This window comes from Oncorhynchus kisutch, linkage group LG22, assembly GCF_002021735.2.
Source record: "Oncorhynchus kisutch isolate 150728-3 linkage group LG22, Okis_V2, whole genome shotgun sequence".
Lineage (NCBI taxonomy): Eukaryota > Metazoa > Chordata > Actinopteri > Salmoniformes > Salmonidae > Oncorhynchus > Oncorhynchus kisutch.
The window spans coordinates 3734766-3759607 of NC_034195.2; the positions used below are offsets into that span (position 1 = coordinate 3734766).

The following is a 24842-nucleotide window of genomic DNA, read 5'->3' on the forward strand; positions in this document are numbered from 1 at the left end:
TTAGCAGTTACACTGGCAATAAATGACTATAACCGAAAGCTTACATCGACTTGGAAGAATTGGAGTGTTAGCCAGCTAGCGAACATAAATGACATTCCTCTCTGAGTCAGGTTATTGATTAGGCTAAATTAGCTGCATTAGCTAAATGAAAGTGAAAGGGAAAAAATACAACTAAATATTTCTCTCTCTTTTTTAAGAAATGTATTTGTTCAAAACTCAACTATTTTCTTTTTCTCTCTGAGTCAACTACTCACTTAATTTTATGCACTGCAGTGCTAGCTAGCAGTAGCTTATCCTTTCAGTACTAGATCCATTCTCTGATCCTTTGATTGGTTGGACAACATGTCAGGTCATGCAGCAATGGCTCTGATAGGGTTGGAAGACGTCCTCCGGAAGTCGTCATAATTACTGTGTAAATCTATAGAAGAGGGTGAGAACCACGAGCCCCCTAGGTTTTGTATTGAAGTCAATGTACTCAGAGGTGAAAGCTATGATCCCTTATTGATATCAATGGAGACATGGATTGTTGTATGTGTGCCATTCAGAGGGTGAATGGGCAAGACAAAGAGTGAAGTGCCTTTGAACAGGGTATGGTAGTAGGTGTCTTTGAACAGGGTATGGTGGTAGGTGCCTTTGAACAGGGTATGGTAGTAGGTGCCTTTGAACAGGGTATGGTAGTAGGTGCCTTTGAACAGGGTATGGTAGTAGGTACCTTTGAACAGGGTATGGTAGTAGGTACCTTTGAACAGGGTATGGTAGTAGGTGCCTTTGAACAGGGTATGGTAGTAGGTGCCTTTGAACAGGGTATGGTAGTAGGTGCCTTTGAACAGGGTATGGTAGTAGGTGTCTTTGAACAGGGTATGGTAGTAGGTGTCTTTGAACAGGGTATGGTAGTAGGTGTCTTTGAACAGGGTATGGTAGTAGGTGCCTTTGAACAGGGTATGGTGGTAGGTGCCTTTGAACAGGGTATGGTGGTAGGTGCCTTTGAACAGGGTATGGTAGTAGGTGCCTTTGAACAGGGTATGGTAGTAGGTGTCTTTGAACAGGGTATGGTAGTAGGTGCCTTTGAACAGGGTATGGTAGTAGGTGCCTTTGAACAGGGTATGGTAGTAGGTGCCAGGCGCACCAGAATTAAGGCTGTTCTGAGGGAAAAGGGGGGTGCAACTCAATATTAGAAAGGTGTTCCTAATGTTTTGTACACTCAATTCGTTTGATCTAAAAATTATTTAAAAAATTTATGTTTCACAATTGACATTTTGCTGAAATTCACTGAGTTGAATGATCCTCCTCTGAGGAACCTCCACTGCTATACAGATCATTCCTATCTTCACTTGCTATAACAAACAGCTGTTTAGGGGGCAGGGTTGTTATGGCTGAGCTCACTGCAAATTCAATACTGGTCAGATCCTTATCCTCACTCGGATCAATGGCATGTAAGTACTTGGTACCATCAGGACCTACATGTATATCATCTTTCCCCTAACCGCCTGCTAATACGTTTCCCATATCAAAGTCAGTTGGCCAGGTCATGCTCTTAACCTCTTGGGCATTTTAAACCTTCTGCATTTATAATTTTCAAAGATAAGGATATAAATGGTTTAATTCGAAACAACACATTTTTACAAAAAAGCTTATTTTGAAAATCTATATAAATCTGAATTCAACAACAGTTGGACTGATACTACAGCCTTCTTAGACTCAGTAACCCTGAGCAACTATCAGCAGACAAAAAAAAAGAACCACTAAAAATAGAAATCACCCCAAAAAGAAACATCAGACATTGTTAAAACGTTAGCGCGGAGAAAAGCACCAGGACAGCTCTCCCATAGATTTTTATTTGACATTCAGGGACAAAGTAGCGCCCCATTTACTCAAATGACTACACACACACACACACACGTCACTCAATTCAGTGCTTCTGAATTCCATGTGTCAAACAGTGCTTTAAGTTATATTAAAACAACCGAGAGAATACCCTGCATATTACAGACCCATAAGTTGAATATGTGTCAAACAGTTCTTTAAGTTATATTAAAACCGAGAGAACAACAAAACGCACCAGAATGGCAAAAGTCAGACTTGATACACATGAATCAAACGGGATTAAAAATAGACACAAGAACAAGTTTCAGTATAATGCAATACGCTAAAAAACAAGATGGAGATTTATCAATAATGGCTGTTGATGCCGAAAAGGCTTTAGACCGTCTTGACTGGCCTTTTCTAAGGAAAAAAGTGTGAAAGCCTTCAATTTTCCAGCTTAAATAATACATGACTTTATTTCTGTAATTTTCCAAGCTGCTTAAAGGCACAGTCAACTTCGTGTATGTAAACTTCTGACCCACTGGAATTGTGAGACAATGAATTATAAGTGAAATAATCTGTCTGTTAACAATTGTTGAAAAAATGACTTGTGTCATGCACAAAGTAGATGTCCTAACCGACTTGCCAGAACTACAGTTTGTTAACAAGAAATGTGTGGAGTGGTTGAGAAACAAGTTTTATGACTCCAACCTAAGTGTATGTAAACTTCTGACTTCAACTGTAAATCTGTTTTTGTGTTGTTCTAAAAATTACTAAAACATCATAAACAAATAAACAACATACCCTTTTCATGAACTGAACTGAGATGCTGTGATTGTTGGTTATCTGTTTACCGAATCCATAAAAAACAGATGCCTTATTTACATAAGTATTCAGACCCTTTGCTATGGGACTCGAAATTGAGCTCCGGTGCATCCTGTTTGCATTGAACTTCCTTGAGATGTTTCTACAACTTTATTGGAGTCCACCTGTGGTAAATTAAATTTTGGAAAGGCACACATCTGTCTATATAAGGTCCCACAGTTGACAGTGCATGTCAGAGCAAAAACCAAGCTATGAGGTCGAAGGAATTGTCCGTAGAGCTCCGAGACAGGATTGTGTCGAGGCACAGATCTGGGGAAGGGTACCAACAAATGTCTGCAGTATTGAAGGTCCCCAAGAACACAGTGGCCTCCATCATTCTTAAATGTAAGAAATTTGGAACAACCCAAGACTCTTCCTAGAGCTGGCCGCCCAGCCAAACTGAGCAATCGGGGGAGATGGGCCTTGATCAGGGAGGTGGACAAGAACCCGATGGTCACTCGGAGCTCTAGAGTTCCTCTGCGGAGTTGGGAGAACCATCCAGAAGGACAACCATCTCTGCAACACTCCACCAATCAGGCCTTTATGGTAGAGTGGTCAGACTGTAGCCACTCATCAGTAAAAGCACATGACAGCCCGCATGGAGTTTGCCAAAGGCACCTAAAGGAATCTCAGACCATGAGTAACAAGATTCTCTGTCTGATGAAACCAAGATTGAACTCTTTGGCCTGAATGCCAAGATTCACTTCTGGAGGAAACCTGGCACCATGCCTACGTTGAAGCATGGTGGTGGCAACATCATGCTGTGGAGATGTTTTTCAGTGGCAGGGACTAGGAGACTAGTCAGGATTGAGGAAAAGATGTAAAGTACAGAGAGATCCTTGATGGAAACATGCTCCAGAGCACTCAGGCCCTCAGACTGGGGCAAAGGTCCACCTTCCAACAGGAAAACAACCCTAAGCACACGGCCAAGACAACACAGGAGTGGCTTTATGGACAAGTCTCAATGTCCTTGAGTGGCCCAGCCAGAGCCCGGACTTGAATCAGATCTAAAATCTCTGGAAAGACCTGAAAATAGCTATGCAGCAACACACCCACCCAACCCTTACAGAGCTTGGGAGGATTTGCAGAGAAGAATGGGAGAAACTCCCCAAACACAGGTGTGCCCAGCTTACCCAAGAGGACTCAAGGCGGTTATTGCTGCCAAATGTGCTTCAACAAAGGACTGAGTAAAGGGTCTGAATACTTATGTAAATGTGACATTTCAGTTTTTATTTTTAATACATTTGCAAATATATATTTAAAAAAAAAAAACGTTTTTTTGCTTTGTCATTATGGGATATTGTATGTATATTTTTAATACATTATTGTATGTAAATTGATGGGGGGGAGAAGAAAAGGGGTCTGTATACTTTCCGAATGCACTGTTACATAGCTCAGAGAATCTGGCCCCAGTTTCAATGGTCTTCGCTTGTGTCCACCTACTTCCTTTTGTGAACTTCATTCTGACGTTGCAGTACGTGGTCGTCCAGTGCACGGCGGCGTAATGGCTCTCTTCACCCCCCATTTGTTGCAACCTGTGGTTGACCTGGATCTGTGTTGTTGAACAGATGACAAGATGGTGGTGAAATTCCAAGTAGGCCACATGAGTTAAAGACATGACACGAACAAAAAAACTTCTCTAATAAACGTTTCTGGTAGAATGACATTGAAAATCAACACGGGGCCTGAAAAGCCTGGCAATAAAGTAGCCAACTTATAGCTATGATATTATCGATGTGCACTTAGTTGGAGAAAATACCATGTTCATCCTGACAAAGTAACTTCTTGGTCTGTTCTTGCTGCAATGGCCTCTGGGAAAGGTGGCTGTGTCTTGTCGTTCGACTGTCCATTGATGAGCTCATTTATCGTAGAACTCAGTGTTCATAGTATGCTGTCTTTCCCGAACGTCTATGGCAGTGGCCAAGTCCTGGGTTTGAGATCATCTGTGGCCATACCCGTGGGCCTAGTCCTGGGTTTGAGATCATCTGTGGCCATACCCGTGGGCCAAGTCCTGGGTTTGAGATCATCTGTGGCCATACCCGTGGGCCAAGTCCTGGGTTTGAGATCATCTGTGGCCAAGTCCTGGGTTTGAGATCATCAGTGGCCAAGTCCTGGGTTTGAGATCATCAGTGGCCATACTCGTGGGCCAAGTCCTGGGTTTGAGATCATCAGTGGCCATACTCGTGGGCCAAGTCCCGGGTTTGAGATCATCAGTGGGCCAAGTCCTGGGTTTGAGATCATCTGTGGCCATACTCGTGGGCCAAGTCCTGGGTTTGAGATCATCTGTGGCCATACTCGTGGGCCAAGTCCTGGGTTTGAGATCATCTGCCTTGTGCTTTGACATGATAGCGACACTAAATCTGTTCTTACAGCCAATCGTCAATAAATAAGACGGGATGTAGAATTACTGATATAAAGGCTTGTGGATCCGTGCCAAAGTCAAAGATGGTGGATAAATGAAGATGTCTTACTCAGGCCGTTTACTCTTGAAAAAAATTATCACAGTTCCAGTTTACTTAATAAAGGGTGGCTCTCCCATGTCCCCCTATGTCAATTAGTTAATAGACCAATAGGTTCTAAACCTTTCTGCCAGTAACAGATAGTTTTCAGTGGTCCCCCTCCCCATTCAGATGACTCCTAGACAGTCTAGGAAAATTATTGCTTGAGAAATTGCTCTTTGCTTAACAGCTACAGTGCCTTGCGAAAGTATTCGGCCCCCTTGAACTTTGCGTCCTTTTGCCACATTTCAGGCTTCAAACATAAAGATATAAAACTGTATTTTTTTGTGAAGAATCAACAACAAGTGGGACACAATCATGAAGTGGAACGACATTTATTGAATATTTCAAACTTTTTTAACAAATCAAAAACAGAAATTGGGCGTGCAAAATTATTCAGCCCCCTTAAGTGAATACTTTGTAGCGCCACCTTTTGCTGCGATTACAGCTGTAAGTCGCTTGGGTTATGTCTCTATCAGTTTTGCACATCGAGAGACTGAAATGTTTTCCCATTCCTCCTTGCAAAACAGCTCAAGCTCAGTGAGGTTGGATGGAGAGCATTTGTGAACAGCTGTTTTCAGTTCTTTCCACAGATTCTCGATTGGATTCAGGTCTGGACTTTGACTTGGCCATTCTAACACCTGGATATGTTTATTTTTGAACCATTCCATTGTAGATTTTGCTTTATGTTTTGGATCATTGTCTTGTTGGAAGACAAATCCCCATCCCAGTCTCAGGTCTTTTGCAGACTCCATCAGGTTTTCTTCCAGAATGGTCCTGTATTTGGCTCCATCCATCTTCCCATCAATTTTAACCATCTTCCCTGTCCCTGCTGAAGAAAAGCAGGCCTAAACCATGATGCTGCCACCACCATGTTTGACAGTGGGGATGGTGTGTTCAGGGTGATGAGCTGTGTTGCTTTTACGCCAAACATAACGTTTTGCATTGTTGCCAAAAAGTTCAATTTTGGTTTCATCTGACCAGAGCACCTTCTTCCACATGTTTGGTGTGTCTCCCAGGTGGCTTGTGGCAAACTTTAAACGACACTTTTTATGGATATCTTTAAGAAATGGCTTTCTTCTTGCCACTCTTCCATAAAGGCCAGATTTGTGCAATATACGACTGATTGTTGTCCTATGGACAGAGTCTCCCACCTCAGCTGTAGATCTCTGCAGTTCATCCAGAGTGATCATGGGCCTCTTGGCTGCATCTCTGATCAGTCTTCTCCTTGTATGAGCTGAAAGTTTAGAGGGACGGCCAGGTCTTGGTAGATTTGCAGTGGTCTGATACTCCTTCCATTTCAATATTATCGCTTGCACAGTGCTCCTTGGGATGTTTAAAGCTTGGGAAATCTTTTTGTATCCAAATCCGGCTTTAAACTTCTTCACACCAGTATCTCGGACCTGCCTGGTGTGTTCCTTGTTCTTCATGATGCTCTCTGCGCTTTTAACGGACCTCTGAGACTATCACAGTGCAGGTGCATTTATACGGAGACTTGATTACACACAGGTGGATTGTATTTATCATCATTAGTCATTTAGGTCAACATTGGATCATTCAGAGATCCTCACTGAACTTCTGGAGAGAGTTTGCTGCACTGAAAGTAAAGGGGCTGAATAATTTTGCACGCCCAATTTTTCAGTTTTTGATTTGTTAAAAAAGTTTGAAATATCCAATAAATGTCGTCCCACTTCATGATTGTTTCCCACTTGTTGTTGATTCTTCACAAAAAAATACAGTTTTATATCTTTATGTTTGAAGCCTGAAATGTGGCAAAAGGACGCAAAGTTCAAGGGGGCCGAATACTTTCGCAAGGCACTGTATATTTGTTTTTATCCCCCACCATTTTAATTGAAAACAATCACAGTAAGGTACTTAATTGTTACCCAGAAATGATTTGATAGACGAAACGGCGGCATTGGACATTTGAACAGTTTTGAAATGTGCGTTTTGATGCTGCGTCTCCAGATCATCCGCACTGTGTGTAAGTTGGAGTACGGTGATGCGTGGTGGTCAGCGGCGAAGGTGGCTGACCATGGGGACAGACGTCAGTCGGTGAGTCGCCAGCCTTCCTTCACCCTGTCGGAGTGGACAGACGCCCAGGAGGACCTGATGGACCTGGAAGCTGAACCCCAGACCCCCATCTTTGACCTGGGCCTGGACACCAGGACAGAGGGGGACATCACCACCCTCTCTGTTACACCTGTGGGCCTGCAGGAGAGGTCAGTGGGGGGATGGAAGTGTGGTGGGGAGGTGTTCTAGGGGGAATGTCTGTTGTTGTGCTTCTGTGTGTGCGTGCGCACAATGACGGCACAACGTTCTTCTTGTATGTGTCTATGTGTGTGTGTGTGTGTGTGTGTGTGTTAGGAGAGGCTCCAACGTGTCTCTGACCCTGGACATGTGTTCTCCTGGCTGTACGGAGCCCTATGGCTACGGAGCCCAGCTCTCCCCCAGAGACCAGACTGCCAAGGAGTACCTGAGGGAGGGAACAAACACTCTCACCCCTAGCCAGCTCCACACACGCGCTATAGACGACCAGGCCCTACAGGCTGAGTTCTATGTGAGTAAAACACACACGCCAAGGAGCGCTGTACATCCAGAAGCTACTCGAAACAGTTGGTGGGTGAGATGTGGACACAGTGAAATGCATTAGCATACCCAGCTCCATAGAGGATACGTTACATGTTTAGGCTGAGATTCTCTCTCTCTCTGTCTCTCTCTCTCTCTCTCTCTCTCTCTCTCTGTCTCTGTCTCTCTCTCTCTCTGTGTCTCTCTCTGTGTCTCTCTCTGTGTCTCTCTCTGTGTCTCTCTCTGTGTCTCTCTCTCTCTGTGTCTCTCTCTCTCTGTGTCTCTCTCTGTCTGTCTCTCTCTCTCTCTCTCTCTCTCTCTGTCTCTGTCTCTCTCTCTGTCTCTCTCTCTCTCTCTCTCTCTCTCTCTCTCTCTCTCTCTCTCTCTCTCTCTCTCTCTCTCTCTCTCTCTCTCTCTCTCTCTCTCTCTCTCTCTCTCTCTCTCTCTCTCTCTGTCTCTGTCTCTTTCTCTTGTCCTTCTGTCTCTCTCTCTCTCCTCTGTCTCTCTCTTCTCTCTCTGTCTCTCTCTCTCTCTCTCTCTCTCCTCTGTCTCTCTGTGTCTGTCTCTCTCTCTCTCTCTCTCTCTCCTCTGTCTCTCTCTCTCTCCTCTCTCTCTCTCTCTGTGTCTGTCTCTCTCTCTCTCTCTCTCTCTCTTCTCTCTCTCTCTCTCTGTCTCTCTCTGTCTCTGTCTCTCTGTCTCTCTCTCTCTCTCTCTCTGTGTCTGTCTCTCTCACTCTCGGTCTCTCTCTCAGACCAAGGTACTGTGGTCTACACACACAATTGCACGAAGCAGGACTGTTGTACACAATCCCACTCAAGGTAGAGGGGACAATAAAGTATTAGTACACGGTAAATCAAGTTGAAATGTCAGAGTAATTTTGTTGTTGTTGAATTGACTCTCCTGGAGTTATCATAACCCTCAACCGAGTGATACGCTCCCTGGAGTTATCATAACCCTCAACCGAGTGATACGCTCCCTGGAGTTATCATAACCCTCAACCGAGTGATACGCTCCCTGGAGTTATCATAACCCTCAACCGAGTGATACGCTCCCTGGAGTTATCATAACCCTTAACCGAGTGATACGCTCCCTGGAGTTATCATAACCCTCAACCGAGTGATACGCTCCCTGGAGTTAGTAATGATAAATGTCTCTGTTTTTGCATGTTTGATTTTATGCTACACAATATGTAACATTTTCCTAAACAAATCTCATCTGTAAGTGGTTGGATTTATTGTTACTGAGAAGGCAGTTGGAGTTTAGATAATCTAGGTAGTCTCTAACAAAAGTACTGTCTTCCCTGACATGCAGAGTCATGCCTGATGCAAAATTGCAGGACATCCTTCCTCTTAAATGGATACCAATCAATGTCACATTCTGAGCCTCCATAATATGATATAATATAATTAAGCACATGAAGAAATATGTGAATGAGACTTTACACCTCAAATGGGACCGTTTAAACACCAAAACATTGCTGAGTTTGAGTCCGTAGGAGTTGAATGAACTCTTGCGATTATGTTGTGAGTAAACATTACTTTAAATAATTTACTCTAGAATACTGAACAGAGTTATTTTCAGTTAATCCTGTCCTGAGTGAAATGCAGAGTTAAATATCAACACTAACAACACAACTCTGAAAAAACAACCTTCTAGCCAGAGTATGTTTTACTCATCAAAAAAAGAAATGTCCTCTAACTGTCAACTGCGTTTATTTTCAGCAAACTTAATATTTGTATGAACATAACAAGATTCAGTAACTGAGACATAAACTGAACAAGTTCCACAGACACGTGACTAACAGAAATGGAATAATGTGTCCCTGAACAAAGGGGGGGTAAAAATCAAAAATAACAGTCAGTATCTGGTGTGGCCACTAGCTGCATTAAATACTGCAGTGCATCTCCTCCTCATGGACTGCACCGGATGTGCCAGTTCTTGCTGTGAGATGTTTCCACCAAGGCATCTGCAAGTTCACTGACATTTCTGGGGGGAATGGCCCTAGCCGTCACCCTCCGATCCAAAAGGTCCCAGATGTGCGCAATGAGATTGAGATCCTGGCTCTTCACTGGCCATGGCAGAACACTGACATTCCCGTCTTGTAGGAAATCATGCACAGAACGAGCAGTTTGGCAGGTGGCAATGTCATGCTGGAGGATCATGTCAGGATGAGCCTGCAAGAAGGGTACCACATGAGGGAGGAGAATGTCTTCCTTGTAACGCACAGCGTCGAGATGGCCTGCAATGACAACAAGCTCAGTCTGATGATGCTGTGACACACCGCCCCAGACCATGACGGACACTTGTCATGGAAATGTCCTCTATTTACCAAATCATGAGAGCAAACCACACACATGTCAGAGTTAGTTATCAATGTCCATCTTTAATTATATGAGCTCTATCACAACCCTGTGACTCTCAGATCAATTCAGTGTCTAATGAATTCTCTGAGAGTCCCTCACACATTGCAACTGAGATCCTTTAATAGCAAAACACACACATAGCCAGACAGCATCGGCATAATTCATCGTTCAGCTTTGTCTCCTAAAACATGTTCTTTTCTCAAACTCAGAACCATAAACAAATCCTCCATATCAACAGGCATATATCAAATCCATCCTATCTTGACAAGATCACAGAGACATACTGACTGGCACACAGACATTGTGGAGCCAAGAGATACACCTTGACCTCTCCCCTCTCTCCGGCCCAAGCAACTTAGTCTTGACATAGAACAGATACTGCAACCCCGCCACAGTATTATACAAAAATAACATTCTGATGAGAAGTAACTTACAAACATATGATGAATATAAAACATCTTACCTATGTTACCAACCAATTCTGATTATTCCCCAACACACTCTACCTCCAAATCGATCCCACTCCAGAGTACAGGCCTCGGTGTAACACTCATTCCTTCAACGATAAACGAGAATCCGACCATCACCCCTGGTGAGACAAAACCGCAACTCGTCAGTGAAGAGCACTTTTTGCCAGTCCTGTCTGGTCCAGCGATGGTGGGTTTGTGCCCATAGGCGACGCTGTTGCCAGTGATGTCTGGTGAGGACCTGCCTTACAACAGGCCTACAAGCCCTCAGTCCAGCCTCTCTCAGCCTATTGCGGACAGTCTGAGCACTGATGGAGGGATTGTGCATTCCTGGTGTAACTCGGGCAGTTGTTGTTGCCATCCTGTACCTGTCCTGCAGGTGCGATCCTGTGCAGGTGTTGTTACAACGTGGTCTGCCACTGTGCGGACAATCAGCTGTCCATCCTATCTCCCTGTAGCGCTGTCTTGGGCGTCTCACAGTACGGACATTGCCATTTATTGCCCTGGCCACATCTGTAGTCCTCATGCCTATTTGCAGCATGCCTAAGGCACGTTCACGCAGATGAGCAGGGACCCTGGGCATCTTTCTTTTGGTGTTTTTCAGAGTCAGTAGAAAGGCCTCTTTTAGTGTCCTAAGTTTTCATAACTGTGACCTTAATTGCCTACCGTCTGTAAGCTGTTAGTGTCTTAATGACCGTTCCACAGGTGCATGTTCATTAATTATGTATGGTTCATTGAACAAGCATGGGAAACAGTGTTTAAACCCTTTACAATGAAGATCTGTGAAGTTATTTAGGATTTTTAGGAATTATCTTTGAAAGACAGGGTCCTGAAAAAGGGCTGTTTATTATTTTTTGTTGCTGAGGTTATTCGTTTACAACACACACAAACAGTGACACTCACACAATCATGCCCATTGCACACACAATTCAGTAGGGTCCTCAATTCCCCTACACAGCCATACATCGCTAAGCCACATCCATTGTTCTGTTGCCATTGACAGGAAACTCCCATGAACTTTGTGGACCCAAAGGAGTATAACTACCCGGGCCTGGTGAGGAAGAACCGCTACAAGACCATCCTCCCCAGTGAGTAGACACTACAAACGGCAGCCATTTTGAATCCATCTCTGAACCTCTGTCACAAATTAATAGAGCGACAACGCTGGACACACACCTTGTAACGGGATCCGTTGTTTTCCAGACGCACACAGCCGAGTGATACTCCGGACAGCAGATGAAGAGGAGTTCCTCAGTACCTACATCAACGCTAACTACCTACAGGTACGTCTTTGTCTGCCTACTGCTCCCTCTCAGCTACTTCCTGTACAAGCCAGCCCAGCCAATAAGAAACATACGGCAAGTGGCCGCTTCGGGCCCAGCGGCCGCTAGGGCAATAACACTAGCATGGGTAAAACCCTAACGTGTTTGTTTTTGGGGGCAAGAGGCTTGGGTCGGCCCTGTGTACAAGTTGTTCCCATCAAGGGTCCTGTGAGACCTTCTACGTGCTCTCACTTGAACTACTGTGTTGCCTTCCTCAGGGTTACGGGGGTGAGGAGCGGGCGTACATCGCTACCCAGGGTCCTACAGTGAACACAGTGGGAGACTTCTGGAGGATGGTGTGGCAGGAGCGCTGTCCCATCATCGTCATGATCACGAACCTAGAGGAGAAGAATGAGGTGAGGAGGGAGAAGAGGGATGGATAGGGGAGGATGGTGTGGTAGGAGCCCACTCTTCCCAGTAAATGTCCAATGTGAAACCCTGGCTATATGTTGCCTCCTTACCAGAAATGTGCAGAGTACTGGCCTGAGGACTCTGTGACCCACGAGGGCATCGAGATCAAGGTTGTCACGGTAACCCAGGAGGACGACTACAGCCTGAGGGTCTTCACTCTGAAGGTGAGACTGATAGCAGACAGACACGTACAGTATACATCTGTATACCACTGCCAAGGACATGTATAAATGATTATATAAAATGACAATGAGAAAAGGCAGTTTGAGTTATTACATTGACCCTTTTGGATTATGGACTCCCTTCTCATCCACTAAGCACTGGCCTCTGAATGAAGAGAGAGAGAAAAGCTGCCACAAGTGCAGCTGTTGGCTAATAATATGCTTATGAAATCACACAATGAAAAACAACACCATTTGTATAAAAAGAAAAAAAAAATATATATATATATATATATATATTTTAAAAAGTCACTCTGCGTTCCTGTCACAGTCTGGCTCTGCAATCGTTGTTGTCGTAGCAACTAACACCTAGGTAACAGTTTGTATGTACATGCAGAGGATGAGGCTGAAAAAATGTCTCTGTGTCTCTGTTTGTCTCTGCGTGTGCCCATGCATGTGTGTGTTAATGTGTGCGCGTGTGTGTCAGTTTGATGGAGAGGAGCGCAGCCTCCGGCAGTACTGGTACACCTCCTGGCCTGACCAGAAGACCCCAGACAAAGCCCCGCCCCTCCTGGAGCTGGTAGAGGAAGTGGAGCAGGCCAGAGCGGAAGCTCCGCCCACCAGCGGCCCTGTCATCGTCCACTGCAGGTAGAGTTGGAAACACAGATATGATAGTCCAGGAGGGTTAGTCTGTAGCATAGAGGTAGAATTAGGGCTCTAGGTGGATATAACCCATTCTAGCATGGACATTGCCATGGAGGGATTCCACCATGGATTCCACCATTTTAAAGTAGTCAACTGGGTGGGGATTCCTATGGGTTGGGAGCGAACAGCCAATGTTCAGAGCATTGCCTTCTTCTTCAAATAGGGTTGCCTATGGTTTGTAAATGATTTAATGCCATATCCGCCATCTAGTGGCCACAATAAATGAATGACGCACAAGATTTGGTTCAGGACTTCAGCACTGCAGGTGGCTGTAAATCACCAATATTAGCTTTACGCTTTTAATAAACACGAGAAGAAGAAAATGGACTGCTTTGAAATGGAGATAGCCACAATGGCTCTGTCGTGCTGTCACAGATGCCATAATGGCACAGATACAGAGATGAGTCCTCTTTCAATCTCTGGTCGGTACCATCAATGGGGCGGGTGTCTCAGTGGAGTCTCTGGAAGGTCTATGTCCCTAACGACGGACGACTTGGCAGCACTGCAGCTCTCATGGCTTTTGGTGCATTAGTAGTTAGTCAGGTCAGAAATACAGGTGTACCTCATTCATGGTTCCTCTTCCTGCCTGCAGTGCTGGGATAGGTCGGACAGGCTGTTTCATCGCCACCTCCATCCTGTGTAAACAGCTGAGGAGTGAGGGCGTGGTCGACATCCTGAAGACCACCTGCCAGCTCCGCCTCGACAGGTGAGTCTCCAGTCTGTCTTGGGCTCTCTTGCTTCACACCTGTCTGTCTTCGTCTTTTTCCTGACACCGGTCTGTTCTTTCTCTCCCGTCTGACCCCTGTGTGTGTGTGTGTGTGTGTGTGTGTGTTGCAGAGGCGGGATGATCCAGACGGGTGAGCAGTACCAGTTTGTTCACCACGTCCTCAGCCTCTACGAGAAGCAGCTGTCCCACATTGTAGAGGAGTAGAGACACACCACTGTACCTACTGTACTGTACACTGTACCTACTGTATTGTACAATGTACCTACTGTACACTGTACCTACAGTAATGTACACTGTACCTACTGTATTGTACACTGTACGTACTGTACACTGTACCTACTGTACTGTACACTGTACGTACTGTACTGTACACTGTGCCTACTGTATTGTACACTGTGCCTACTGTATTGTACAATGTACCTACTGTACACTGTACCTACTGTACTGTACACTGTACCTACTGTACTGTACACTGTACCTACTGTACTGTACCTACTGTATTGTACACTGATAGCTACTGTACTGTACCTACTGTACTGTACACGGTACCTACTGTACACGGTACCTACTGTACACTGTACCTACTCTACTGTACACTGTACCTACTGTACTGTACCTACTGTACTGTACCTACTGTATTGTACACTGATAGCTACTGTACTGTACCTACTGTACACCCATCTCAATGTCACCCTTTAGCACACACAACCACAAAAACAATAACAGACTATGTCAGCCTCATCCAGCCCCCTTTCATTTCAGAGGCCCACGTACGAGAAGCCCAATCCTGACGTAAATTCCTTAATTCGGCCAGAATTTGACTGATTTGATTTGCAGACCTAAGAGTAGCAATAACTACATGTCTGTCTGGCCCCACTTCTAACGCAGACATTTGTTGTCACACTTGGCAGAGGTCTGTCCAGTAGGATATTTGATAAGATATGTCCCGTCAAGTGCCATGTTAGATTATTCAGACTTCTCCAGATAAGGAAAAAGTCCAGCCTATATTCACGGTGTTGTAAAACAACCTCACAGTGAGGGACCACCAGTTCATCTGAAACGTAAACCCTCCAACTAGCTTTTCTCTCCTGTTACAACAAAACCATCTCCATACGAGCAATAGACGTAGAAAATGTCAATGTTCAAAGTCTTGTCCTCACTTGGCCTCTTCAAATAAACACAGTACAGCAGGCCTTTCCAAACTCCTGGTGCTTCTCAGGAGCCACCTCATCTTCAGGTTTCATGGTGCTCCGTGTTCATTACCACTGACCGAGGCATGTGCCATAGATCTCTATGGAAACACCAAGGAATGTAACCGTTGGGTAACTAGGCATTGTGTGCAGTCTCTTCAGTATTACAGTACCGTGCGTATGTGCAGTCAGTCAGTCATCATGATCTCCATGGTAATTCATCAGACATCATAGCCTCATAGACTTTCACCGGCGTTGTCAGGTGACCACCGAGACTTGAGGGAGGGAGGGGGGGGGGGGGGGTGCATGTCTCAACTTCTGAGTTCACACATGAGAAGTAATGACTGGCACATACAGTAGCATAGGAATCCAGAGACAGAGGTGCGGATCTACTAGTGAAACCTGCACATGTTACTTTTCCCCTCTCGTGGGAGTCAAATAGCCTGGGTACCAGTCTGTTTCGGCTCGCTTGCCAAACTCCTTATGGTATTGTCATGTTTTGTCAATTCAAATATAGTCTGCAACAACAACAACAACAACACAGATCTGGGACCAGGCTAGAAGATCAACATGAAAGTGCAAAAGGGTACAAATGTAAAAAGGTTGCAGGAAGAAACAAAACCTCTAAACTGGACTTGAATGGTTTAGCTTTCCTTTACACATTATTATTCCCCTCTAACAAAGGATCCAGGTGTTAATGATGATGGGTAAACCTGACCTTCCTGACCCTGCCCATCAGCGCCCTCTCTGTGGGGTTGGGATGATGATAACCTCTGCTGACAACAGTACCCTGAACACGTTAGCAGCCCATGATTGTTGTATAGACAGGCCAAGCCTACTCCGTATAAAGCACAATAGACCAACTATGGTTGTCTCTCTGATGTTCAGCTGTAAAATGGTTTGACTGTGTTGACTTAAATGGATTGCATGTGCTGTATGGGACTCTCATATGTCCGTAATCAAAGCGAAAGTGATTGGTTGTCCAGCTTTCTGTTGTAATAAGGGTTCTCCGATCATCTTGCTCTCTGCCAATGCTTTCTGTTGTAATAAGGGTTCTCCGATCATCTTGCTCTCTGCCAATAATTTCTGTTGTAATAAGGGTTCTCCGATCATCTTGCTCTCTGCCAATGCTTTCTGTTGTAATAAGGGTTCTCCGATTATCTTGCTTGCTCTCTGCCAATGCTTTTGATACAGTTTGCTTTTGTGAAACCAACCAGAGATATTTTTAGAACCGTTTTTTATACAATCCTTTCGAGTAGATGCCTTGTGTATATTTTCCATTTACACCACAATGGAATGTAGCTCATACTGTGGTCAAACCATTGGTTTATATCGCAAGATTTGACAGAAACAAATGTGACAACTACCCAAGTTACCTTACAACAAAAAACCATTGATTGTTTTGTCTTCAGTATGACTTTGATGCCTCTAGGCTTCAATATGCTTTCCTTTGTGTGTCCTTGAGGTTTTTTCTCGTTTTCTTTTCTCGTTTTACCCCAGACCCAGTTTTTACACAGTCCTCACACATTCCCCATCTGTGGTTTCAATTGAATTCAATCGCATATAAAGGAAAACCACACTATGGGTTCACTCTAAATGGTTATGCCAATGACGAACAGCTTCCGGGCCAGGATTTGAATGTGGTTGACACCTCCGATACTTAACATTGACCGACGGCATGGTTTCCCCTTGGCGCGTAATTGATTGCATTGTGGCCTGTGAACTCCAGGCCAGACTGACCTCACATCGACATGAGAAATATCAACTACGCGTAGGACAGCTAAAACAATGGGATTGGAAGAAACCTCTAACGACTCTCATCTTGATTGAATGCAACTGGTCCATTACAGCGAACACCCAGCAGGAGACAATGTCACCGGTTTGTTTTAAATGGGCATCTCACAAAGTCAAAATGAGCATTTCATCCTCTGATTGAAACAGCCGTGACATGTTGAGTTTTTGCAGATGGAAAAAGAGCTGAAGTGGAACCGCTAGGATCTTGGAGAAGTTGGAATTCAACTATGAAATCCTTTCCTGATAACGCTCGTTGCAGTTGATTCAACTGTTTTATTTTAAGTGCTTGTTGTCTGTGCTGCCAGGTCTTATTCTGGTGATCATAGTGAGGGACAAGATCATTGAAATAGCCAACCCAGTGAACAAAATTGGTTGAAAATACTTTGAATATGTCTTTTTGGTTGAAAATATGTCTTCTCAAACAATTTTGCTCACTGGGGAAACTATCAGACATACTCCAACCAACCAGCAAACAGCCTACTCTCCTCTGCTACTACAGTATTGCTTTTAAATTGTGAGTTTTTGCATCCAAATAAAAGTAGATTTTCATGAATCTGTGTTGTCATTTCTCTTTAGAATGCCTGCTGTAGCAGTTGTCAGTACACAACTATAACCACTAGATGCCAGACTATACAATGCAATACAGTGCCATACAACGACTACAACCAGAGAGAAAGAGGCGAAGCGAGAGGGTTTACTCGAACCAAAATCTGTCCACGGAATTTTTGTATGGAGGTCAATGAGAGAGAGTCGAATTTAGTCAACTTAAAATGTCATTCCTCATTTGCTACGCCCGGCTAATTTGATTGAATAGAAGTTTCGTGATGGTTATGTTGTTACGAATGCACTGATATAAGTGGACACCTGGCATTTCGGCAACTTAAAAAACAAAAACTTCATATCGGAGTTGTGACTGTATCTGCCCTTTCATTGGCTGGAAGGATCTCACCTCCCCCTGCCTGCCTTCCATCGTCGAGGACATGAATTTCCATTGTTAGAACAGTCACTTGTTAATATATCATCTGTGCTATGACACAAAGACCATCCTAATTTATTATGAGAGCAAAATAACTCGCAATGAGCATTGACCACCACTACAATTGTAGGATTTTATGCCTATAAATATTCATATGGATCTAGTGTTGATGTTGTTACTGTATTTCTTGCGTAGGCCTTTTATTAGACTGTATTATATGTTTTGGTTAACTGGCTATTCTTTATTTTCATTCACCCTGTATTGAGCCCTATTAGAGTTAGTATTTGTCTTGGCTCGATATAAAATAAAATAAAATTGATCCAATTTTGTGGCTCTTGACATTCTCATGAGATGCGTCTTTATTTCACTAATGTCAAAGTAACCCGAAAAAAATCCTACATTCTTTACAATTCAAAATGGCGGTTAGAGAGTTGATTTTTCATTCATTCCGTGGTCTTACAGACAAGGGGGAGATGAAGAGGGACATCACACAGACCAAACCTAGACATGTCCTGGGATCACAGGCACCCGGCCAGCTGGTGGCACCTTAATTAGGACGACTCCATTCCATTCACTCCATTCCAGCCATTATTACGAGCCGTCCTCCCCTCAGCAGCCTCCTGGGCCCAGGATTCTGCACACCCATCCAGCAACCTTTGAATCGCCGTTGCACAAAAGAGCCTTTTCCTCTCTAAGCGACAGTGCATGACCCCTACGGTCCCTGAAGCGTGTGAGCTCTTGACAGCATGTTGCGCCGCACGCGAGATCAACGAATAATCATGCACGTCCCCTTTAAAACCAGTGTCCCTTTAATCCACGGCTCAGAAGGCTGACGTCAACTAACCCCTAAACTGCGGACTCCGATTGGCTGAAAATGACGTCAACCTGATTTTTTTTTCTCTCTCCCTTCTGAACCATGACCTCATCCTTAGTTAATTTTAGTGCTAAAGGCACCTTCTGTTTTCCAGGGACGTTAATGCCTAGTAAATGCAGATTGCTTATCTGTAATTGCGGCCACACTGCATGACCTATATACAAACGAAACAATTGTGGTGCTTTAATGTGTTAATTTCCTTTACATTCCCAGCGCTGTCAACTTTGCGCTGTGACCACAGTGGCTCTGCTGTCGCACAGTGTTTCCTTACCCTCGACCCATGACAAGTAAACAGTGACCAAAGTTAAAGCGCTTTGAAGAGGGCTGCCGTGACACACTGTTCCTTCACACATGGAGGTTAGCTGATCACAAATCACCAAGCCGGGGACACAGAGGTGAGTATTTGTGGAGCCACCCCCCTCTTGTGCAGCGTGTGATCAATCACTTCAATATAAGGTTATTTTCCCTAACCCTTACCCTTTTCCTAAACTTAACCCCAGTCTCCTAACCTGCTACGTTAATTATCCTACCATGCTATGTAAGTTATCCTAACCTACTACGAAAAAGTCACTTCGGTTTTAAAGTGGCGTGAAAATAGTTTTCCCCGTTTGTTTTCCAGTGATCGGTCAGCTATTTGTCAAATAATTCCTCCCCTTGCCTATTACGTTAGCAGGGGGCTAACGTTAGTTGGCTTGCTACAGTAGTGCGGCGTGGTTACGTCCCCCTGCCGTCTGTTAGTGCGCAGCCCCGTATAATGGAAAATAATCAAACCTGGGCTTATTTCTTCTTTATTGTTACAAATACCTGGTGTCTTCGCATTTTTTCTTTTCATTTTACGGTAGGTGGAATGCAGTTATTTTTCTGTTTTTATTTTGGGGCTATTAATCATGTGCGTGATGAAAGGGTGGTCGTTTCGCATGTAGATATCCACACGTCACAACAGAACAGTAAATCTACTGCACCGCACTATCATTCTCAATTGACGCGCCCGCGCCTGTAGCCTATAATGTAGTCTAATTATCCCCCCAAAATATACTACTAAACATTTGACCACAAATATGTCTATTCCATATCTGGTCTTTATTGTGGCAATATCTCCATTGGGTGTATTGCGGTGCGTTATTTTTGTGTTGCGGCTCGGTTTTATTGTCGCGTCTCTATTTATACTGGATCGTGGGGGAGCGGGTATTGTTCATCGTGCTCAAAACCAGAAATACATCGACATAGGCTATATGTCTTAACATTTTTTCCCCCCTTCTATTATTTCCCTGCCTTTTTATTGTTATGATCATGTTATTGACCTGTGATTTAATAACAACGTGAGGTAATAACACTATAGGCTACTGCTAATGTTGTCTTCGTTACGTGATTGTTTAAGTTGAGATAGGAATGCTAGTGTCGCTGAGATACAGCTGTATTGATCACGGAGAGCAGCCCTGTGTGATGTTATCTCCTGACGATGCTGGGAGTAGGGGTGCTGCAGGATGTGCTGAAGGTGCCCCCCCCCCCTCCAAACTACTTCCCGAGGCAATGTGTTCCTTACCCTGTTTATCAAAGCATTCAGAGTTGGCCTACCCCCTGCACTATGTTACCTGGAGACAGCCCTTATAACGTGGATAGAACAGATACTCCCGTTCTAACCAGTGCTATCATGTTGTATGCTAAGCAGATAAAGCTGTAGGTGCTGTTGACAGCATTCAAGCGGTTGAACCAGATGTAGGACCTTCGCTTGTAGGTTCACCTGAAATGTAGACCGAGTGGGCTATGTAAGACTAGTGGAGATGATGTGGAGATGATGAACATCATTGCATACTGTTTGTGCGTGTCCTGTGTGTCACGGCAGGTGCAGCTACAGCACTGAGGGTGGTGATGCAATGTCTGTACGGTCTGCTTTCCCCTCTGAGAAGGTGCTGTAATAACAGCCGGTCGTTACAGTATATGGTTATTGTGCCGTTTGAGTTCCGAGGGAGCGCTACACTGAACACGGCGTGTGTGCGGGCGTTTCTGAGTGTGTGTGTGTGTGTAAACATTAAACAGCAACTGTGTACCGTGTACTTTACCTGTCCCTCAGATGTGTGGCCCTGTGCCTCACTGGATCCTAGGCGGTCCATTGGTAGCAGCAGTGAATAAGTCCTGTGTGATGGTGGTCTCCTGTGGCTCAGTTGGTAGAGCATGTTGCTTACAATGTAAGTTGCTTTGGACAGACGTTTCTGCTAAATTGCATATGTTATTATTCTACTATGATGGCCCAGGGACAGGGGGGTAGATGGTAGATAAGTGCCCCCCCCCCCCCCCCCCCCCCCCCCCCCACACACACACACACACAGCAGGGTTGAGAGATCAACTGGAGTTCTACATGGCTCTGTATCTGTCAGCTCAGCTCACTGACCCTGTTGTCATACCCCTGTCATTAGTATCCACACCCACACATGGAGTCTAGAGTCAGATTGAATCCTGCAGGGAAGTTCTCTAATCAACACGCTTAACACTATTGCTTGTATACGTGTACGCTGTCAGTGAAACTATATTCGTTCATAAGGGAGGGTAGCTAGTATTTATTTACATTTTGGGTATTTTCTATTGGAAATCATTGTGGGTTTGGGTTCAGGAAATGAGAGCTTGGGATTGTAGGTTAACCACACATGAGATAAGGCATTATTTATAGAAACATGATCGCCTCATGATCAATGGCCATAGTGTTCAATGAAGATTGTGTTCTTTGTTGAGCCGGGGTTGGATCTTGCTGTGGTCACCACTGTGGCATTTGTCGGAGCAAAATAGTCTTGTCAGATGTTACACTGGTTATGTTACACTGGTGTCCATATTGAACTGATTATCACAGCAGGAGCACTAGCCTTAGGCCCCAGGCCTGGAGGAGACATGCCTGGACTGCATCTCAATAGTCTGCAGTGGCTTCCTTTCCTCCTCCCTTCATCGTCACTCAGGCCCTTTATCTAGAGTTTTTCCACATCCGTGCAGATGAAGGACAGGAGTCAAGGGGAGGACTATTGAGATGCACCCATGTTTCGGTGGAGTTGTCATATAGGTGAAGGGAAAGAGGAGACGGCTCTGAGGTCATATGTTTATTGTGCTCTACAGATTCCCATGTTTCGGTGGAGTTGTCATATAGTTGAAGGGAAAGAGGAGACGGCTCTGAGGTCATATGTTTATTGTGCTCTACAGATTCCCATGTTTCGGTGGAGTTGTCATATAGGTGAAGGGAAAGAGGAGACGGCTCTGAGGTCATATGTTTATTGTGCTCTACAGATTCCCATGTTTCGGTGGAGTTGTCATATAGGTGAAGGGAAAGAGGAGACGGCTCTGAGGTCATATGTTTATTGTGCTCTACAGATTCCCATGTTTCGGTGGAGTTGTCATATAGGTGAAGGGAAAGAGGAGACTGCTCTGAGGTCATATGTTTATTGTGCTCTACAGATTCCCATGTTTCGGTGGAGTTGTCATATAGGTGAAGGGAAAGAGGAGACGGCTCTGAGGTCATATGTTTATTGTGCTCTACAGATTCCCATGTGTCGGTGGAGTTGTTATAGGTGAAGGGAAAGAGGAGACGGCTCTGAGGTCATATGTTTATTGTGCTCTACAGATTCCCATGTTTCGGTGGAGTTGTTATAGGTGACTGCTGGTCAGTACAATAAAAGGGAAAGAGGACATGGGATGAAGCAACTGAGTGTGTTCCACAGATTCCTATGAGGTCTGTGGATGACGTTATTGGGAGTTGATGATTAACCCGGATGAAGTTACCTCGTCGTTGGGTGTCCTCCAGTTGATCTCTTTGTTTAACCACAGGGTTATGTGTAATTATTGGCCTTAAGAAGACAGCCAGCATTGAGTTGTTTATTTTAAATGTATTGAATAGAAATGACTTTATTACTAAATGTAATTTCTAAAATCATTTACTCAGTTTGAGAGTGTTGGTTATTTTTTTATTCATGTTTTGTTACTCCTGGGCTACTACAGGACCTAAAGGACCTTGCATATTTTTGTTAGCCTCGTCCTGACAATATATGAACCTGTTCCGATCACTAGTAATTGGTTAGTTGTGTTGGAGCCAGCCTATGTGGTGGTACCTTACCCTACCAGTACCCACTAAACAGCATCCTCCCTCCCTCTGTCCTCCCCGTGCCCCCTGCTCTACCCTATACGGCTGTTTCTATGGCAACCCGAGAATCTGCTCCAGTCAGTTCCACCTGTTCCACTCTTCTGTTTCCAACTTCTCTTCTGTACATCCAAGATTTAAAAATAAAAACAGACTCCCGCTGGCTATTTTAGATAGTTAGTTTTTTTCCCTTCTAAATCTCTGAGTAAAAAAAAAAAGTTTTCTAAATACAAGATGGAGGAGACTTGTTATGCAGGAGAGGGAATGAAGTTGCCATGTTCAATAAGGATACTGCGTTGCCATGTTGGATGGTGGAGGATGCTGAGGTTGGCGCCTCCCCCTTCTCTGCTCTCTTACCTCCCTCTCAGTCTAGACAAACAGAAGGGAATGAGAGGCAAGCTGTGGTGCAACGATGGCGTGATAGCTGGTACCTCTCTCCTCCCTGTTACAGATGTAACCTGCACACCCCTCCCCTCCCTGCCGTCCTTGTTGTCTGCATAAGAAAACGAGAGAGGGAGGGAGATGGGAGATGGGAGGGCGGGTGGGAGGGAGGGATGGATGGAGATGGGAGGGCGGGAGGGAGATGGGAGGGCGGGCTCTGGCGCCATTAGACATAAGCAGCGTCCGTGTGTTGTGCTCAGCCTGTTCTTTAGTACACCATACTGTCTGTCTGTCTGTCTGAACGACTCGACTGCCATAGACATGCTATGCAATGTGATGTTCTAAAGCGTCATAAGGATGGCATAGGGATGCTAACATTCTTGGTGCAGTGAGGCTACACTAGCTGCTAGCTCAGGTGAGGAAACCAAATTGTTTGTTTTTTTGTATTTGTGTGGGAGAGAGAGGAAGGGGGGATGTGTGGATTTTTATTGACATGCATTGCATGTGATGTCTTTTGTTGGCCTACTATGAGTTAGTCACATGTTATCACCCGGTACTCTACGCTGCACCTTAGAGACTGCTGTCCTATATACATTGAACACTGGTCACTGTAATAATGTTTACATACTGTTTTACCCACCTCATATGTAGACTGAGTATACAAAACATTAGGAACACCTTCCCATGACATAGACTGTCCAGGTGAATACAGAGGAACGCTGTGATCCCTGATTGATGTCACTTGTTAAATCCACTTCAATCAGTGTAGATGAAATAGAAGAGACGGGTTAAAACAAAGGATTTTTAAGTCTTGAGACAAGTGAGACATGGATTGTGCCATTCAGAGGCTGAATGGGCAAGGCAAAATATTGAAGTGCCTTTGAACCGGGTATGGTAATAGGTGCCAGACGCACCGGTTTGTGTCAAGAACTGCAACGCTGCTGGGTTTTTCATGCTCAACAGTTTCCCCGTGTGTATCAAGAATGGGCCACCACCCAAAGGTCATCCAGCCAACTTGACACGACTGTGGGAAGCATTGGAGTCAACATGGGCCAGCATCCCTGTGGAACGCTTTCAACACCTTGTTGAGTCCATGACCTGACGAATTGAGGCTGTTCTGAGGGCAAAAAAAGGTGGGGGTTGCAACTCAATATTAGGAAGGTGTTCCTAGTGTCCAGTGTCGTCTTATATAACTGCTGCTGTACACATCTTTTCTATTCATATACTGTCCATACTGTGGAAACCCACTATCATATACATATATATTTGTATTCCAGACTCTGACATTGCTCATTGTAATGTTTGTTAATTTATTTGGAGGGGGGGCGGGGGGGCATAAGCGATAATAATTGTAAAATACTGTATGTGTACGCAACCAATAAGATTTGATTTGTTGTGTGTGCTTTAGATTTGTAACCATGCATATTGCGTATACGTGTGTCTACTCTTTGACGTCAAGACACGGTAGAGTAGAGCAGGGAATAGCGAGCACAAGACGTTGAAAAAGACGTCTTTTCAACCCCCCAAAAAAAGATGTACGTCCAACACCTTCAAAGTATTTTGCTCATAGTAGACTTTGTGTAATGCTGGAGGAGTCCGTTAGCTCTAGCTGTCTACGTATAGA

The 24842-nt window shown here is 44.5% G+C and overlaps 2 protein-coding genes across 3 annotated transcripts in view; both read left to right on the forward strand.

Annotated features, from left to right (window-relative positions):
- LOC109867255 (tyrosine-protein phosphatase non-receptor type 5) overlaps window positions 1-17426 on the forward strand; it is a 35099-nt gene extending 17673 nt beyond the window's left edge. Inside the window, exons 6-14 of the mRNA XM_020456310.2 lie at window positions 7134-7387; window positions 7533-7725; window positions 11567-11651; window positions 11767-11846; window positions 12104-12241; window positions 12350-12460; window positions 12945-13105; window positions 13755-13868; window positions 14000-17426. Of these exons, the coding sequence (XP_020311899.1) occupies window positions 7134-7387; window positions 7533-7725; window positions 11567-11651; window positions 11767-11846; window positions 12104-12241; window positions 12350-12460; window positions 12945-13105; window positions 13755-13868; window positions 14000-14093 (1230 nt within the window). The 3' untranslated portion in view covers window positions 14094-17426. The remainder of the gene's footprint in view (window positions 1-7133; window positions 7388-7532; window positions 7726-11566; window positions 11652-11766; window positions 11847-12103; window positions 12242-12349; window positions 12461-12944; window positions 13106-13754; window positions 13869-13999) is intronic.
- A 1279-nt stretch (window positions 17427-18705) lies between these two features.
- dusp8a (dual specificity phosphatase 8a) overlaps window positions 18706-24842 on the forward strand; it is a 75078-nt gene continuing 68941 nt past the window's right edge. The window contains exon 1 of one of the 2 annotated variants that reach the window (XM_031801299.1): window positions 18706-19118. The gene's annotated coding sequence lies outside the window, so the exon portion shown is untranslated. Of the gene's footprint in view, window positions 19119-19432; window positions 19562-24842 lie in introns of those variants that run through there. The other variant, XM_031801300.1, reaches the window with a different exon arrangement.